Source organism: Bombus bifarius, unplaced genomic scaffold, assembly GCF_011952205.1.
Source record: "Bombus bifarius isolate JDL3187 unplaced genomic scaffold, Bbif_JDL3187 scf7180000008194, whole genome shotgun sequence".
Lineage (NCBI taxonomy): Eukaryota > Metazoa > Arthropoda > Insecta > Hymenoptera > Apidae > Bombus > Bombus bifarius.
In genome coordinates, this window is record NW_022884502.1 from 1,122,307 (window position 1) to 1,140,779 (window position 18,473).

Genomic DNA, 18,473 nt, shown 5'->3' on the forward strand with positions numbered 1-18,473 from the left:
TTTGAATTATCCTTTACTCTTGACGAATTCAAAATTTTCGTTTGCTCTTGACGTTTGTTCAGCAACCTAACCTTAATAATCGCGCGTGCGCAATATGGAATCATGCCTCAATGCTAATTTTTTAACAGTCGCTTTGTCAAGAAATCTTGAATGTATATTGGAAAAGTAGTTTTTGATATTGGATAATTGATTCGCGTGGCACAACTAGTACGCAAAGCAAAAATATTTTAATAGTGATCCTCCCAATTTTTGGAGCTATGGCTGGCATTGTACCATTATCTGGAAGATCTGGTAGAAAACAATGGACATTGCATGGTAACGCAGCAATTTCACTTTCTATCTGTCGCTGAGACTTATGGTTTCTATTTTTTTTTTTGCAATTCAATGGCGCTATGGACTGATTTGAATGAAATTATGGTACTTTCGTAACGATGATGAATGACGAATAATTTTTCAAATTTTTTGCAAAAATGTCAATTAAATATTTTTACTCTTTTACAAAAACAAAATTTGACAGTTGCCAAATCAGAATAAACAATGATTAATAATATGATTTCAATGTGCAATAATGTCAAATGATTAAAGTATGTAAGAACAAATGAGTAACACCCAATTGATTTCTTTTCACTATAAATAACAAAAGCATTGTTGTTTTATTAATTGAGGAGCAGAATTATAGTTCAATTGCATAATTTTAGATGGACCAAGAGGATCTCTTAGAAGATTACGGTCTCAACTGGCTGAAGATGGTTGTCCGGAATCTCAAGTAGTTTTAGCAAAGCAACTATTGGAAGAAAGATGTGGTAGCAATGCACATTCTCATTTGTATTTCATTGAATACATTAATGTGTACATTATTGCAATATAAATTATGGATTTAGATTTAGATGTTGACAAAGAAGAAAATGCGAAATTGGGTGTATATTGGCTTACGAAAGCTTCAGAGCAAGGAAATTTGGAAGCAACAGATATTCTTAGAAAATGTTTAGCCACTGGCCGTGGTATCACACAACATAACTATTATGATGTCAAAAGTTGTCTTGATATGACCCAAGATGAAAAATTAGCCAGAAGAGCAGCAAGAGAAATGTTCACTAGGTATAAATAATTGAATTATAGAATTTAATAAAGTAATATATTTATGTGTAAATGTATAATGTATTTGATATTGTACAGTTTGTCAAATGGTGAGGATTTTATTACAACAGAGCAGTTACAAAAACGTATGAAAGATATAGCATCAAATTCATCTAGTGATAATTATTCTTGCTCGAACAATATAATACATAATAACTTACAAAAAGATATAAATGACATTTCAACTGATAATTTCCCTAAAAATGGGCTTCCTGATGAATGTACACCTAAAAAAGATGAAGATAAAGAAAATGATGTTCATGGTAAGGAAATATCTAGTATCTATATTATTTGATCTCTATTAATTATTTATTTATGGGATTATATTTTCTAGATTGGATGGATCATCAAGGAGAGAAAATTACAGAGGCAGCTCTGGTCTCTGCTGCTGCTAGCTATGCTCGTGGTATGCTCCCAATAGTGTCACATGCACTGTGTATGGTAGATCCATCTCAAATGGCTTTAGATACTATACCATTACTACAAAGGCCTCTCATCCATCCCCTTGCATCTTTGAAACGTTTATATGTTTGGTTAATTGAAACGTTAGGTCAAAGGGGAATGTCAATTAAGAAAATTTTTTTCACATCGAATATACACATACTATTACTTCTCTTGCTGTACTCATTATTTGGTACAGAAAGTCTCCTACTCTTTATACCAATGGCTCTATACTATTTATCTTTCGTTGTTATGGTTGTCGCTACTTTTCAAATGTTACAGCGAAAACGCGAGTTCAATAATTTTCGTATTTGGTCCGGGTTGTTTCTCAATTATTCAGGCGGGAATTTAAACCCCGATGAAGCAGAGTACCAATTCTGCTGTAAGAATCTCAAGCCTTATGGTCATTTTTTCCTTGCTTTACTCCTAAATTTAATGATCTATCCCATCATAGCTCATCAATGGACACCTCAGTCAGAATTCACTATCATAGCGGTTGCGTTAACATTGATAACATTATTAAATTTTATATGGAAAGATTCATCCAAATTTCCAGATTTTTTAGCTCTCTTCAGTTTCGGTGTTCACGTCTTGGCAAAGTATCCATACGAAACAGATATCGTAGTTGCTCAGGGCTGGAGATTTCTAGATATAAGAGTCCCAACATTTGCTTCGTACGTTGTTGGTAACGGTATTGAATTTTGTTTGAATTTTCGTGCAGTCTTTTACCTCCTAATTCCAGCAGTTTTCGCAAAAATGGCTGCTCGAGATAATTGGCGAGGAACATATCAAACGTTAATACCCCATTGTGTTACTTTAAGTTGGTGGCAGATAGCAATCTTTAGTTCTCAAGGTGCAACATGGTACGGCTTAATTAGGGGTGCCTTAGCATTAGTTGGTATGGTTCTTTTCTTACCACTTGCTGGATTGGCTTCTATCATATTACCAATCGTAGCTGCTGCTAAGTATTTATCAGAAAGCGATTTGGCAATGAGAATAGTTGTAACTACTTTACTGGGAGGAATGCCATTTCTTGCCTCTTGGTATTTAAGGAAAACTCGAACACCTAAACTTAATTGGGTAATTACTGTTGTTCAGGTAAGCATATCAACATGAAACAATCAAAGAAAAAACAACATACAAAAGTTTTATTTGCTATATACATTTTATAGTTGGTCATGGGTATTAGTGCTGGCATGTTCTTATCATGGCCAATGATAATGGAGTACAAACAAGAACCAGATACGTATGAAGGTGTTTCATCACTTTCATGGGAACAATATCAAAATCATTGTCATCAGCCTGCATGGGAAGAGCTGTCGTCCAAGGCACAGGTGCAAGTTGAATGTGCTAATTTGGAAGGAATATTAGTTTCATGGGAAGGTTACGTAACAGATATTAAGTTAAAATCAATAAAAAATAATATAGCTGCAATGTTTAACAAACTACCTGACGGTATTAGAGACACAGTTAGTTGCATGTATGGTGAACCATACATAAATAGTTGCGATTCAAGCGGCGAATTAAGACATGAAAAATGCAAACATTTTGCAAGTATTCAAAGGCGACGAAACAAATGTCACTTCCCTGCCTGGAATAAGTATGAATTTGAGATCTCGGTTAGAATGAAGAGTGGTATGTGGGGAAGCAATGCGGAAATTTTATTGAACGCGGATCACTCCTTCACTAATTTTAGTTTAAATATATATCCTGGTGATAAAATTTGGTTTTCCGGTACATTCCTGAACAGTGGTTTAGAAGATGAATCGTTACTCGGCGGATCTGAGCCTCATATTGAATTAGAAGAGATTGGTTGTCTCGCATGTCACTCTATTGATTTAAAATCTTACAAACGTTATAAATATCATATAACGGTTAGTTCAATTTTAAGTGATCTTTGTTTAGGTATAAAAACAGTCCTGAACTTTTTGTTGAATCCTATCGTAATGTTTAAATAGTTGCATTTTATGCGATCTATAAAATATACAGTATCAAATGTTCTGTGAAGTGTTAAGATAAAGTTGTTTACAACGAGATAAATTTCGATAGTATCTTGAACTTCCTTTCAAAGTATTATTAAGAGCAGCTAAGACATATTAATTGAACGACTTTATAAAGAAAGGAAACAAATACAGAAAAAAGACAAAGCTAGGAATGTAGAAGGAAAGAATTTACAGTGTTGTAAATATTAAGTCTCAGCATTTTTCTTCAAAAAGATATGAAAGTTTGGTTAAATATATAAAAGAAGATTCTCTCTCTCTCTCTCTCTATACAGTTATTTACTTTTCTATGATTAAATTTGAAATTATTTTTTAAATAATACATTAGATTTTTAAGAATATATTTTTTAACTACTTTTATCTATTATCTATAAAAGAAAAAACATATTTTGATGTTACCAAACACCTCAGGCACTAGAATTTCATTAAAAACTCATCAAGTATTTACGTCAAAGAGTACACTTATATGTATATACACGTATATTTTAAGATCGACATATTTTCATAAGTATTACTGCCAGTAATAGAGATAAATGCGCTTAATATTTTTCTATTCCGTTTTCGAAAAATCGAGAGGTGGAACCTTTTCGATTTTATTTTAACTTAATAGTAAAATATTGCAACTCTTTTTGTAATGCTAAATTTTTAATGGAAAATATCATCCGCATCTGCATAATGAATTCTATCAACATCTAAAAACGATATATGTAGTATAACAAATGTGATACGTGTACCTATATTATTGTTTCATTTCTTAGAACTCAATACCTTCACATAGATTTATGAAATTCGACGATGTTTCGAAATTAATTTAGTTGTTGAAATATCTTTACTTGTGTAAATGCTATGTGAATATTAATATGTATTTGAAGAAGTAGTAAAGATATATACTTGTATGATGTGTAGAAGTTAAAGATTGTTGTTAAATTGATGTTAAGTGTCTAGACTTTAAAAACATAAATGGTTAAAGAGTTTTATAACTGTCTAAAAGGAATGACAGTTACATTATATATCATATCAGGACAATAGTAAAAGATTGTAGCAGAAACAAAAGACAAATATAGATGTGCCTTGATGTTTTCTGTTCAAATAAATATGATTATTTATAATAAAATATATTTTAAGAAGCAAAAATATTGTCATATTAAATGTTTTGCTTGAGTCGCTTATAAACTTATAGGGAATATATTTTGATACGAAATACATATTTGTTTTTATTTATAATTTTTTGTTTTTTCTAAGATAATTGTTTTTACAATGTTTATAATTGTTGTATTTATTTTTCGTATTTGGCAACAAGTGAAGTACATTATTTTCACAAATAATAACATTACGTTTCTTAACAATTGTTTATTTGGAGATTTTGGTTCCCTTTATCTTTTGTATAAAACCGAGTTGCACAACACGAAATCACTCTAATCTCACATATTGATAATGTTGCTTTTTTATGTACAAATATAAAATCTACACCGATAAAGTCATTTCAATCATACCGAATCCACAGATATAAAGATAGGTTAAAGTGAGGAAGAACGCTTTTGTAGAGAGGAATAATTCTTTCTAGAATTCGTTTTGCTATTCATAATATTGTAGTGATGTACGATGTTTCGCAGTAACGATGTGAATTGTGATATTACTTCAGAGAATTTATTCTTTTACTTTTGTCTCCTGTGATTAAATTATTGTAATTACTGAATTTCCAAACTAAAATTCATTTGAAGCATAAAATCGGTATGTTTAATTCTTACGCGGATAATTAAACTTATTTCTATAAAAAATGCATTGCAGCAACTGAGACAATGACATGAAAACTTTGGTAAAGGAACTTTGTATTGTTCATGATAAACATTATTGGAACTAGAATAGCAGATAGCATAATTCAACACGTCTTATGACTGCTGTAATCATTTATATATTATTACGATCCTTTGCTGTCGTTTTTTCATCAAAATACCTCTGGAACGATATTCTCAAAATCAGAGATAATATGTATGGATATTGTGTTTGTTATTCTAATATTAAGAGAAACAGTCTTATGAACACGTTATGACTACATCTTGTTTTTTTATAGAAAGAATATCCGATAGAAACGAGAAATCCAAAAGTAGAATAGTTTATATATAACACACTGTGATTTAATAAAAACGTTTCCTACTGTTTTCTTGATGCTTCTGATACCACATTATACCTATTACCACACAGGCAATTAATGCGAGCGCTACTATGAGCATTAAAAGGAAAAACATTATTCTACTTAATGCAGATTGTTTTGGATCATCCACGTGTTCTGTAAAGAGAGAATTGTATGATTAAAATGAATACAAGAATATTTCATCAAATACATTTTATACAACATTTATTACGTACCGCGAGGTGCATCAAAATATGCAGCCGATGGTAAAATATTGGATCTATCCTCTTGATCTCTTGGCTGGAATTGAAATGTGATATATTGTCATAAATAACCATACACATTTAAGAATTGTTTAAAGTACTTAAAAAATACCACTTACATCATCTGGTAAATCTAATTCAAATAAACGAATAGATAATATATCATGATTATCGGATAAGTCTCCGGTTGTTGCCGAAATTCCAAAATAATATCCTGTAGGCAGCTTTATATCTTTCACAGAAAAGCACTCCTTCCATGCAGCTTTGTTTGAAAAGTCTGTGGAAACTATAATAAAACAACATGTTGGAAAACATTTACCAAAATATGAGTATATATTATATTTTATATTTATTCTATGCATATTAAGCTGGTTTATTCCATGCTTATTACAAATAAGGAATAAAAATTATATAAATTTAACTAAATACATATAATACATAAGCAGATATTTTTTTATATATTTAGTTTATAAAACTTCATGCAAATTCGTCACTTGTTTAAATATAGGTATTGCAGGTATAATACATTTATTACATCTAATTATTTACTTGCAATATTTTCAATGATATGTGAAATGAAGTAAACTGAAAAGATGACAAATAATATATGAAAAGATGAAAATATCACTTGCTGAAGTGGAGGCACTCCATGATGTAAGCCACAAGGCTTCAGGGTAAGACCTTACTGTAATGTCAATTTGTAGAATACCACATAAAATGATAGAATACATAGAAAGCATAGCTATAAACATCTATTTCAAGAAGAGTAAGATGAATATTATTAACATTGGGGATATTAGTTGAGTACAAATGAATGAAAAGGTTCATTTATTAGTAAAATACAGTATTGAAATACTCTTTTACTTAGTATATGTATAATGGGACGCTATACACAGTTACATGACAACATTTTTGTCATGCCCAAAAATATTCTATACTAATATGTACTTACCAGTTAATGTATCCCTTTCATATCTCATACTAATATGTGTATCATGTTCTAAATTTCGAAAGTTTGCTTCACAACCTGCAATTTGTGTATGTGTTCCATCACGATCATGATCGTAATGCAAAGAACCATTATTGACCATAGCAGAAATATAAGGATGTTGATGCTATAAAAACCAAAATAGTTATCATGATTTTGACATTTTTAATTTATAATATAACTAATGTTATATCATGTACATACATTGTGTGGACCATTATGATTGCTATATGTATCCAAAATTATAGCTAATCCTTGGAAATAATCTTGATTACCAAAAACAGGACCACTTTTCATCCTTTCTCTTGCATACCAAATTACAAAACCATCACCAAATAAATCTTTTCCTTTTCCATGAACTTTGAAATGAACTTGAAGCTCCCAATTTCTTACATGACATGGCTAAATAAACAAATGTCAGGGAAGCATTTCTATTAGGCTTCAATTGCACCATCCTGATAGTTTTAACTAAATAAAATCTTGTATGAATTTAAAAATGTGTGGAAAAAAATTGAAGCACAATTTTCTGTGATTTTGCTTTGTTAAATTACCAAAAAACTTGAAACTTACAACAGAATTCCATATGGCACCCTGTTTACTTTGTGAGTCTGGAGTTAATCTTATATAGTTATTCGTAACCATTGTACTACCCATAAAATCCCAATAAGGTATTGTCATTCCAGACCCTAAATACGTAAAATATTTAGATATATTAACATCAGGCTTTATCAATGTAATAAAATTACATTTTGTCTTTGTTATTGTTTATTTTACTAATGTAACCTCAAGCTTGCTATTATTATAGCATATATGTACATTTGAATCATATTCATCTCATTATAAATACAAAAATATGCACGTCATGACACGTTGTACCACAAACCGTAATCTCAACAAAACTATTCAAAATTCACAAACCTTGATATGGTCTGATCAAACAATGTTCTCGTTTCATATAGTCTTTTGTGTTCCATTCTGCTGTTACTAATTCCAATACACTAATTAATATCCAAAACGATAATACGTTCATTTTATATATTTCATACGAGCACAATAGTACTTCGAATACTAAACTAACAGTTATACTCTTCGATAATTATGACGCGTAATCTGTAAAACCAACTATCGGAATCATCAATTCCATGATTTTCGATATCCTGAAATTAGTCACTGAAGCTATTTAGTTAACAGTCAAAATTCAAATATTCCTTCACTATATCTAGATACTTTTATCGGTAAAAATCAGTGTTGCCATGTAATCCTAGTAACAAAAGGTACATGAAGACTACAACATAAAAGCACATAACGATTAGTATCATGTTTTTTTGCATTTTTTGAAATTTGAATATCGTCATACATATCTTTTAAAAAACATTGAAATTTACTGTTCATAATTATAAATAACTATAAATAGAGTGTATCTGAAAATAAAATTTGTTTACCTTCGGATAGACTGAATATTTCTGCATTTATGGAAAATTAAAAGGTGTAAATATTTTATTTATTACACGAAACAAATCCTTATTTAAGTTTCATTTTTTAAATCATTTGATAAAAAAATAAATGCATGAATATCCACAGCCTAATAATCAAATATCAATGAACATTTGAAATAAGCAAACATAGTCAATTTTATCCTATTATCAAGTTGTACTTTATGATTTGTATAGTCTTTGTTTTTCCTTATTTACATATTTATGTATTTAAAGTTAGAGAACAGTAATTATAAACATTATATATATTATATAGTTATACAAATTTTCTCTTAATATTATAACATTTTTCTATTTGCGCGTATTAGTTTTTACCATCTACTATTTACATGATATGTTTTTATAGTAAGTATAGTTAGTGCATCTTAAATTAGTGTTTTTTTAACATATTATAAAATAATATTCAATATTCTGAACTATATATAATATAATATATAAATATAGAAAAACATACTACATATTATATATCAATCGATTAATTTTAACTCATAAATCACAATATATACTACGTAGAACTTCATGAAATATGACTTTGCCATGTAGTGTGCCAGAAATATGTCTAATCCTTTCATTTAAGTGCATGTTTTATATAAAACGGGACCAACGCGGCAAACGACAGCAGCGCTGCGCCATACTCGTGTCGGATTGCGTTATTTGTCAACGGAATTTACCGCTAGTATCGAAGTAAGGAATAAAGTAGCCGGTCGTGAGTGTGTGCACGTGTATGGTTAGCGTACGGCGTTGACACTTTCCTCTGAATACGTATCTCCGCTGGATCAGTTACGTAAAATATCTTAATCCAATTAAGAAGTTCCAGAGCGATAGTGACTCGAAAACTAGCGATAAATTTGTATGGGTTGTCGAGGTGGCTGTTTCGACGTGATCTTGGCGCGTACATTTACACGGTCTCGAAATCAAGCAGCGTATTACATGGCGTCTGTGTGAATCATGTACGCTAATTCTTAAGTTACGATATATTATTGCGTCTTGCGATGTGCTTTTCGAATAATATTCTATACTCAAGTACGTAATGTTACAAGTGAACGGGCAACAAAACTAAAGACACAGAAATAGAGAAAAAGAACGATCGAGATATATATCTGTAGGTAAAAGGCAAAGTAAAGGCACAGGTAGATAAACTCGGTCTTCCGTAACTAAACGACAGGGGCTTGTTGCATTTACGTGGGTGAGGGTAGACCTACGAAAAAGGGCGTGGAAAGATTAAACGAGTTAAATAGCCAAGACGTAAACGTACGCTAACATTATGGGTAAGACGCCAAAGAAGGCGACACCTGGGGGCGATGAGAGGAATTTGTACAATCGGAGACTGAAGGCAACGACCGCGCCGCCAAATCCTTCTGAAACTAGCTTGCGCAAGAGACAGCACAAATCCAAGATTTCGAACAGGTTTGTAAAACCAATCAGCCCAGCGAACAACAAGTTTATCCATAGTTTCTCTGTTTAGTCTTCTCGCTTGTTAGTACCTCCTTTTTCTCATTCTGTCTCATTCGAGTTATTCGAGTTAAACCCGTCTCGCGTATAACAAATCTTTTTTTGATCGTCTTTCTACACACGTCGCCGGACACACTGCCGCCTGTGGATAATCTTTCTTTGATGCTACGTGTTTTTTTTTCTTTGAAATATCCGAGACAAGTGTTACCCAATTTTGTCAGAAGATAAACATTGATATCTTATAAACGTTTCATAGATTGAGACTTTTTATATTTTCTCATATATTTTTTCGAATTTCTCAACTCTCACAATCAGTTGATTTACGTATGTAAACTAAGCTACACAAATTGCGAATAAATTTATTGAGAAAATTGATGAAATATTTGTTGTATGACTATAAGCTAGAAATAATTGGGAATAAATGGGCAAATAGGCGAAAACGTATAGGTCTAAGGTTTGTTAAATAGATACAGGGGAGAAACTTTGGTTTAGCTGCTTTGTCAAGTTTTTTTTTTTTTTTGGATCAGTACCTCTCATCACCTCCAGAATTTCTTGCTCTGTGGAGATTGATTATAAATATCCATATAATTCTTTTCTAATGATTTTGAACATTGCAATACTTTTATTTCAGATCTAAATTGAATACCTTAATAAAGAGAGTATCACATAATCAAAGGAAAAACTTTAAAGTGAGTTTAATCATTTCTTATCTTCTTTATATTCTATTATCTTATATCTAACATTATTTCTTTATATCTAATATCACTTTAAGCCTTGTCATTAATCTTCTAATTCTTAATCATTTCAAAATTTTCAAATGTTAACTCACTTGCTAAATATGTGGAATATTACGTTTGTTATAGAGCAAAATTCAGGAGCCAATGAAAGTTGAATTAGAACGTTCTCCAAAACAGGGAACAGGAAATCCAGATAAAACAGCTGGAAGCTCTAAGGAAAAAAAATCAATTGTTTCACAACAAAGTGAAGAATCAAACTCTGCAAAGATGCAGCCAGAATCAGAAGAAGCAGATCCAAAGCTAAATCCAACTGTACAGGTGGAATATACTAAAGATGATAGTTTTAAAGATACACAGGAATCTGATAAGGAGTATGTTAGTGATACTCCTTCCGAATCCATTTCAGTGTTGAAAACACAGGATGATTTGGAAAATGCAGAAGTAATGGTTGAGAAAGAACAATTGGAATGCCAGAAGGAAGCAAGCAATTCTGATAAAAATCAGGAAGATTGCCAGGAGAACAATCTAAATTTACAATTTGAAATAGAAAATAATATTGAAAACACAATTACAGAAAAGACAGACAATGTAGATTTAAAAAAGGAAAATGATGAAAAATGCCCTCCTGAACAGGAGATGACAAAAGACGACATACATGAGAAGGAAGACTTGCAAAGCGAATCTCAAACCGACACGGAAAGTAATTCGGCAGATGTCATAGAGTTCACAACGTCGGAAATATCTGAAGCATCTGAAATTTTATCACAGAATGATGTCGAGAAGGAAAAGGAAAAGGAAATGGAAATAGCTGAGGAAAGCATCAGCAAGAATATATCGTTCGTTTCGTACGATCCTTCGATAATGTTGAAGGACGTGCAGATTAAGTTGAACGATTGTTTAAAAGAGAATTCGAAGTTATTCGACACGAGTAACGCTAGTCACAGTATGTCGAGCCAGCCGCCGAAGGATATGTCCTTCGGGAAGACGCTGAGAAGCATTTCTGGCCGGCGTTCTCTCAGCAGAATGCGTCACGTGACTTTACGCGAGTATAGGTACTCGCCGAGCGATTCGATGTTCGTCAATACGTCGAGCGCATCATTGCCGCAGGACGAAGCAATGGATTTTAAGATTCTTCATTATAGTACCGATTTATCTGACACACTTTCTACCACAAATGGTAGTTCGAGCGAAAGAAAACGAAAACTTGACACCGAAGACTGGAATTCTATGAAAAAGCAGAAAACTGAAACTGAGAACAGCTTGTTACATAGTCCTATCAGTTTATTGAAAGGGTTACGCAAGCCTATACAAGTTTCTACCCCGGTTTCAGACTTGAAATTTAAGACTGGTAGATTGGAACTGGACGAGAATAGTAAACCAGCAAACGAAGGTAGCAAAAAATGGTGTGCTATCATGTAAATTACCATCGAATCGCACCATTGATGAAAAAGAGTTTTATATATCTTTTCACACGAAGGCAGCGATTCGTGCCATCCCATGCGTCTTCACAAACATACTAGGTACATACATGCGTTAACATATTATCGAGTTATAACGCTGAATTATTTTTCTTTAATAGCGTAAAGAGAACATGTTTTTTCATTTATTCGTATCTGTTTCTATGTTTGTTCTTCTTCCTTTTTACGGAAATATATTTATAGCACCGTACCTTTTCTAAAGCATTTTTACTCTTCATACGAGTTACATACGTATAATAGACCGTGCAATTCTACACTTCAGAGGCTCATGAAAAGACATTGCGTTCTTAATGAATAATCTTTTAAACTTTGACTATATATATTATGTGTATATTATTAAGTCTTATATTTGTAACTAGCGGTCGAGTATATTTTATACAAACAACAGAATGTAATTATAGGAAATATGTAATGGTAGAATCCCCCTTCTCGTCACTTGAAAAAGCTATTTCATCGAATAGGAAATTTACGGTATATAATCATACAATGAATAAGATATATTTTTCGAATATGCTATATATCGTTCGCGTGGATTAGTTTGATCGCATCGATCGATTCTCGTTTATGTACAAGATAACATTGTTCGCGAGTCAACGGGAAAATAAATTACACTTTTTTCTTTGTCCGTTTCGTCCGCTTCAGTTTACATATTATAAGAGATACGATGCAACAAATTATTTTACTTTTTGACGTTATAAAGTATATTTTCTTACAGTGTAGACGTAAGTCGATTAGCATCAGAGAATACATTTTTTAGGAGGGATAAGTTTACGTTTCGATGAACGAGGTAACTAAGTCAATTGGAAATTTGAGGGTATTGTATAAAATACCCTGTTTACCCTGTGCGTCCGTTTGTCGAAGCAATTCTAGAGCTTACATACTTTTTATCGCGGAATTCACGAAAATCTCAAACTAACGAGATCGTAGTGGCAATTTTACATATTTATATAGGATAAATCATTGTTGCGAGATAGCTCGTATTTTATGGACAGCGCTTGCCATGTTCAGCGATGAAGCTAAAAATATTTAAAAATATTAGATTTGTCAATCAACGTCGAATAAATTTCCCTACGAAGGCCACAATCGAAAACATCGTAAGTCACATAATTCCTTCCTTTTATGGAACAATTTTAGGACTCGATCTATTTTCAATCGATTCTATATAAGAAGATCTACTTTTGTATTTGATTTTAGAATTAAATGCGTTCTTCTCTTGAACATGTAAAAGGTATCAACTAAATTAAGATACAGCGACTAAATCAATATTCAAAGTGCTTACATCTTCTATCAGATTATTTCCATTTTTAAATATCCCATATCAAAATACATTTTTTTGTCACTAAGTGGGATAAAAATCAGAAAATCAAGTAGCATAGATTTACTATATTTTTTCCTGTGTGGTCTTCATTCGGTGGATTGAAAGTCATAGTAGTATAAGTCAAGATTTTGGAAATTTGGACCTGTTCCAATCTTTCAAAGTGTCATTTCTCTAGCTTCATAATTAATCAAATATTAATTTTATTTTCTAGAGCGACGACTTGATACAATGTGAACTTCTTGAAAAAGATAAATGCAGCACACGTTATTTTATTTGAAAAGTAGCAGTACATTGACTTATACTACAAAGGATTCGAAACGACTTGGAAGGAAATCGCGTGCGATTCCACAGCTCGTCGCTGTCCGTGAAGCGCGCTCGATACTGTTCTTTGTTGAACGATTGATTGTCGATTGTTATGTAGATGGGACAATGCGAAACATTTGAGATCGAAAGTTTATTAAATTCGATGTAAATACTCGAGACTCGACGGAGCTCGCGTTATTACGTGTTGCGAGTACGAAACTGTCGAGTGTTTCGACCAAAGCCGTAAAGCTCACTTTTTACCATTACATGTACGGTAAATACACAGAAATACATAGATAGATACGTATGACGTATTTTTCAAACTGCTCTCCATGACATTTTTTTGATCGAATAACAGAGGCACGTTCATCTTCTACGTAGAAATTCATATGCTCATACTACAAGTGCAACTGTTGAAATTCATCAGGGCCAAACACGTAATCACTCCATGCACTTTTCTACACGTTACATTAAGCGAGAACACAAACAGGAAAGATTGAAACCATGTATGAATAATGTATATAGAAAATGAGATTTATAATAAACCTTGGAAATCTGAGAGACTAGTCGTTACGGTACTTTAACCTCGGCTCTCTCCGTATACCGTGTTTTCAAGTACACGCGTTAACTCGCCGGAATGCAACCTGACAGCTGCAATCGAGTCAGTTACTTTGATACTATACGCTTAACGCGTTGACTGCCACGCGAATTTCATACATTTTATTCTGGGAGCCTCGATGGATTAAAATATGACGACTCCGCTTCTTATTAATTTTTTTATTTCGTTACTTAAGTGAACGTTTAAGTTCACATTAAGTTTTCATTACTTAATACGCAATTTTTAGGGAACAACCGATTAGCTTGCATAAGCTTATTTATCGGATAAGCCGATTATGGCAAATAATGGTAAATTCCGATATAAATTTTAAAAGACAGTCGTTCATTATCACATAGGTATCGTCAGTTTTTTGTACATTTCAATTTATAGAATCGATATCAGTGTGCCTTCCGAACGACTCGTGTACTGCACTATGACATTGCATTTTTTCCAAAATTATTATTAATTATTGTATTTGCACGCCTTCTCTCCAACAACGTTACGAGTCATTCGCGTCGTTGAACATTTTTCGCTCTGTGACATTTATCTTATTTTAATCGTTTTTGAAAGTTCAGAAAAGTTACGCGAGTCATTGATAACCACCGTGGCAGCCAATCTGTTAAAGGATAACAACGCTGCGCCTTAAACGAATTGGCTCGCATTCCTTGCGAGTTTGCTCAGGATAATTTCGAAATGTTTGAAACGCACGGGGCCTCGTATTTGTTCGAGAACTTATTGTACGTGCTTGCAGGCTCGTTAAGAATTTATCGCAGCTCGGCGTTAATCGTCGCATTAATCGCCGGCTTTTAGGGCCACTGTATATTTCTCTGGACTGCTTTCTGTTTCGTGCTAATCGTGTTTCAAACGAAACTTTCTTACCTAACTCTTAATCGCTAGGATCGTTTCCGGTTTTTAGTATTAGAACGGAGGACAAAGTATACCACCGTTCGTAAGTATTTGGACGTTTGCTGCAATACAATCGAAAGATTTATATTTTTATTAAGTTTCCGAAGTTGTAATTAGATCGCAGATTTTTAGAACGATTTTATACGTTCACAGGAATTTTCAAATTTCAGGAATGCACGTAACACGCGACGATATTCAAAGTATAATATTTTTTATAATATTTAGCGGACGAGGTAAATTTATACGTAGACCCCATTTGTTTAATTAGGTTTATAAAAGTATGCGTTTGCATAAAAATCCGCAGCCTAGTTGTAACAGAAAAGACGACTCTCTACCGTTAATTCTGTAATCCTTGTCATAATTAAGATTATAAATGTTCTATTAAATTTAATCCTTAGAACAATCAAAGGAAATTACGTTACTGTTATTATTGCAATTTCACGACAGAGAGGGAGAGAGAGAGAGAGAGAGAGATAGTACAATATTTCTTATTTCAGAACTCAATAACGTTAAACAAATGTAATTAAAATTATTGACTGTATGAAATTATTATTTGCAATGATTACAAATAACGTTTCAATGGTATTATTACAGAATAACGATATTAAAACAAAATTCCCGTGCAATGAAAACTAAAGTACACAGTATCTGTATTTACTTACAATGAATGGTTTTACCGGTCCACATAAACGTATAAAAATATATGCTGGTGGTGTTTCGAAATTGTTTTAAAATCACTGAACTTAGGCACCTGCACATAATTACTTTTCATTCAATTGCGGCTTTCTTCTTTTATTTATACTAATTAATATCAACTATCGTTTTCATCACTATCCATTAACTATACATGTTTGGCCGAGATAAGATGGTAAGCCAAGATTAGATTAAGGAGTTTTATTCGCAATAATGTGAAAGTTTCAAATACTTATGGACATGGAATTAGGTGATCGTTAAACGCTAATCCAATACAGCTTAAGTTTAAGCAATGGCGATATTCATTAGAAGACAAAAGCATTAACTTTCTTATACGAGACGGTGTATTTATTTAAGTACATTAACCCACTAAGGGCAAACGTTTGCGTTAACGTTAAGTTTTCATTTAAAACGTTTCTTCTGTCAATTTACGTCATTGAATTCTATTTTTCTATTCCTCTTTCATCTTCTAGCTACATCCCAGTATCTTTTCGAATAAATCGAAGTACAGTACAAGTTTGACTATCCAAACTCACGCTGTCCGAGTAACATTTTTCTCGTCGTTTCTACGAGAAAAGATTGTTTATTTTCGATGAATTTATTGGATAAAAAAATAATACCAAAAGTTTGGGAGTATAAAAATGCAACAATTTCTTGCATTTACAATCTCTATTTTTCAATCGTCTTTACAAAGGATCCACATTATTATACGTATATTCAAATGTTCCAAGAATTGATCGTTGTATAGATTTGCATAGCTCTGTACTTTTGTACATTCTTCAATAATATTCCCTATACGTAATTTTTACATTTACTTCGCTATGCGGTTTCTAATGGATTAACTACGCCCAGAATTACTATGCTCGACGTATAGCTCCACTCACGAAATGATTTATCGCGAGATTTAAAGCGCTTATATGATCTGATTACCCTCGCAAAAAAAATGGACTGCCCTACGCGAAGAGGATCGCAAGAGAGACATTTTTCCTCGAGTTTTCTCCGCATTATATCAACGACGAGGGGAAGATATCGCAGCGCGCTCGTGTAAAGAATTCGAAAGTTCAAGAACCGACAAGTTTCGCCATGTGGCTGCCTGCTACCGACTTGATACATCGATATTTCCAAAGCATCTGTGGCTACTATTCCTCGTCTAATACAAAATCTCAGCGATACCCCAGGGCAGTTACGGTTTCTTTCGAAGGTGGAGCATCTGACGCGAGAAAAGTTTTACGGACAGTTTCCTGGTAACTTCTGATTCTAGGTGGAAGTAACCGTGCAACGCGACTCGATGTTGAAGTGCACGACAGATATTTTTGCAATTATTCATGGACGCATCGACGACATCGACAAAGCCACGTTTCTTCTGGATGCGAGTTTGAGTTTTGAATTGAAACATACTCGTAGAGTAGTTCATAAAGATATTCGAACACTTAGCATACAAATTTTTATGAATATGTATATCGAACGTTTTATAGGAAACGTTTTGAAATTTCATTAACACCGCGACACCTAACTGTGGCATGACGAATTTCGTTTGTGGGAAGTGTCAATTTTTTATGGGCTTTTGTGGGAAATTGTGGGCAACGAACTTCATTTCGCGGGCTGGCGAATTTCGCTCGCGGGAAGTGTCAATTTCTTGTGGGTTTTCTGAGAAATTTGTGGGAAATGAATTGCGTCTTGTGGATAATTCGCAGGAACTCAATTTCATTTTGTGGGGATAACTTTTCTTTGTGGAAAATGATACGATGTTGGATGTAGGGTATAGAAATGTACGTATATCATGATAAGTTGCTACTTATGAATGTACTTACCTTATTAAGTATGAAAGATGAAGTATTGGTTACAGGATGTATGATATAGGATGTGAGATAAGATGTATGAAGTACGGAATATGGAATAGAAATGTGAATTATGGAATGGGTTTGGGATAAAGCATATGGGATAGTGAATACATGATACAGGATAAGTGTGTATAATAGCATGGAAAGTTTCAACTTATGATACCTTATTGGGTATGGAGAATGAAGTATCGGTTACAGGATGCATGATATAGGATGTGAGATAAGATGTATGAAGTACGGAATATGAAATAGAAATGTGAATTATGGAATGGGTTTGGGATAACGCATATGGGATAGTGAATACATGATACAGGATAAGTGTGTATAATAGCATGGAAAGTTTCAACTTATGAGTGTACTTACCTTATTGGGTATGGAGAATGAAGTATTGGTTGCAGGATGCATGATATAGGATGTGAGATAAGATGTATGAAGTACGGAATATGGAATAGAAATGTGAATTATGGAATGGGTTTGGGATAACGCATATGGGATAGTGAATACATGATACAGGATAAGTGTGTATAATAGCATGGAAAGTTTCAACTTATGAGTGTACTTACCTTATTGGGTATGGAGAATGAAGTATTGGTTGCAGGATGCATGATATAGGATGTGAGATAAGATGTATGAAGTACGGAATATGGAATAGAAATGTGAATTATGGAATGGGTTTGGGATAACGCATATGGGA

At 32.9% G+C, this 18,473-nt stretch overlaps 3 protein-coding genes and 1 pseudogene across 5 annotated transcripts; 3 read left to right on the forward strand and 1 right to left on the reverse strand.

Moving 5' to 3' along the window:
* The first annotated feature begins 96 nt into the window (after window positions 1-96).
* Window positions 97-3,825, forward strand: LOC117209890 (wolframin). The gene is made up of 6 exons (XM_033452343.1): window positions 97-315; window positions 699-803; window positions 882-1,098; window positions 1,177-1,400; window positions 1,472-2,676; window positions 2,751-3,825. Exons 1-6 carry the CDS (start codon window positions 258-260, stop codon window positions 3,534-3,536), a joined length of 2,595 nt encoding a protein of 864 aa, XP_033308234.1. The 5' UTR covers window positions 97-257; the 3' UTR covers window positions 3,537-3,825.
* Window positions 3,826-5,163: 1,338 nt separating this feature from the next.
* LOC117209843 (vesicular integral-membrane protein VIP36) lies at window positions 5,164-8,132 on the reverse strand. Its single transcript, XM_033452267.1, has 7 exons — window positions 7,879-8,132; window positions 7,531-7,646; window positions 7,165-7,362; window positions 6,925-7,087; window positions 6,092-6,258; window positions 5,946-6,009; window positions 5,164-5,865 (listed from the first exon to the last, which is right to left on the reverse strand). Exons 1-7 carry the CDS (start codon window positions 7,988-7,990, stop codon window positions 5,714-5,716), a joined length of 972 nt encoding a protein of 323 aa, XP_033308158.1. The 5' UTR covers window positions 7,991-8,132; the 3' UTR covers window positions 5,164-5,713.
* Window positions 8,133-9,065: 933 nt separating this feature from the next.
* On the forward strand, window positions 9,066-14,304 carry LOC117209841 (general transcriptional corepressor trfA-like). Of its 3 annotated transcripts, none has more exons than XM_033452266.1 (3): window positions 9,066-9,555; window positions 10,537-10,594; window positions 10,769-14,304. In XM_033452266.1, exon 3 carries the CDS (start codon window positions 10,787-10,789, stop codon window positions 12,059-12,061), a length of 1,275 nt encoding a protein of 424 aa, XP_033308157.1. In that variant the 5' UTR covers window positions 9,066-9,555; window positions 10,537-10,594; window positions 10,769-10,786; the 3' UTR covers window positions 12,062-14,304. The 3 variants fall into 3 exon arrangements, with proteins under 3 accessions (XP_033308157.1, XP_033308155.1, XP_033308154.1); XM_033452264.1 differs by having other exon boundaries at window positions 9,067-9,721; XM_033452263.1 differs by having other exon boundaries at window positions 9,071-9,860.
* A 2,309-nt stretch (window positions 14,305-16,613) lies between these two features.
* Window positions 16,614-18,473, forward strand: part of LOC117209870 — a 34,432-nt pseudogene continuing 32,572 nt past the window's right edge.

What these genes read in the sequence shown, in the direction of transcription:
- LOC117209843 (XM_033452267.1), bottom strand. Translation starts at nt 7,990, where the DNA reads ATGAACGTATTATCGTTTTGGATATTAATTAGTGTATTGGAATTAGTA. An exon ending in TGAAAGGGATACATTAACTG is followed by an intron (nt 6,259 to 6,924) that starts GTAAGTACATAT and finishes GTTTTATTATAG; the next exon opens with TTTCCACAGACTTTTCAAAC. An exon ending in AATTAGATTTACCAGATGAT is followed by an intron (nt 6,010 to 6,091) that starts GTAAGTGGTATT and finishes TTTCAATTCCAG; the next exon opens with CCAAGAGATCAAGAGGATAG.
- LOC117209841 (XM_033452263.1), top strand. Translation starts at nt 9,718, where the DNA reads ATGGGTAAGACGCCAAAGAAGGCGACACCTGGGGGCGATGAGAGGAAT. An exon ending in AAATCCAAGATTTCGAACAG is followed by an intron (nt 9,861 to 10,536) that starts GTTTGTAAAACC and finishes CTTTTATTTCAG; the next exon opens with ATCTAAATTGAATACCTTAA. An exon ending in ATCAAAGGAAAAACTTTAAA is followed by an intron (nt 10,595 to 10,768) that starts GTGAGTTTAATC and finishes CGTTTGTTATAG; the next exon opens with AGCAAAATTCAGGAGCCAAT.
- LOC117209890 (XM_033452343.1), top strand. Translation starts at nt 258, where the DNA reads ATGGCTGGCATTGTACCATTATCTGGAAGATCTGGTAGAAAACAATGG. An exon ending in TAAAGAAAATGATGTTCATG is followed by an intron (nt 1,401 to 1,471) that starts GTAAGGAAATAT and finishes TATATTTTCTAG; the next exon opens with ATTGGATGGATCATCAAGGA. An exon ending in GGGTAATTACTGTTGTTCAG is followed by an intron (nt 2,677 to 2,750) that starts GTAAGCATATCA and finishes TACATTTTATAG; the next exon opens with TTGGTCATGGGTATTAGTGC.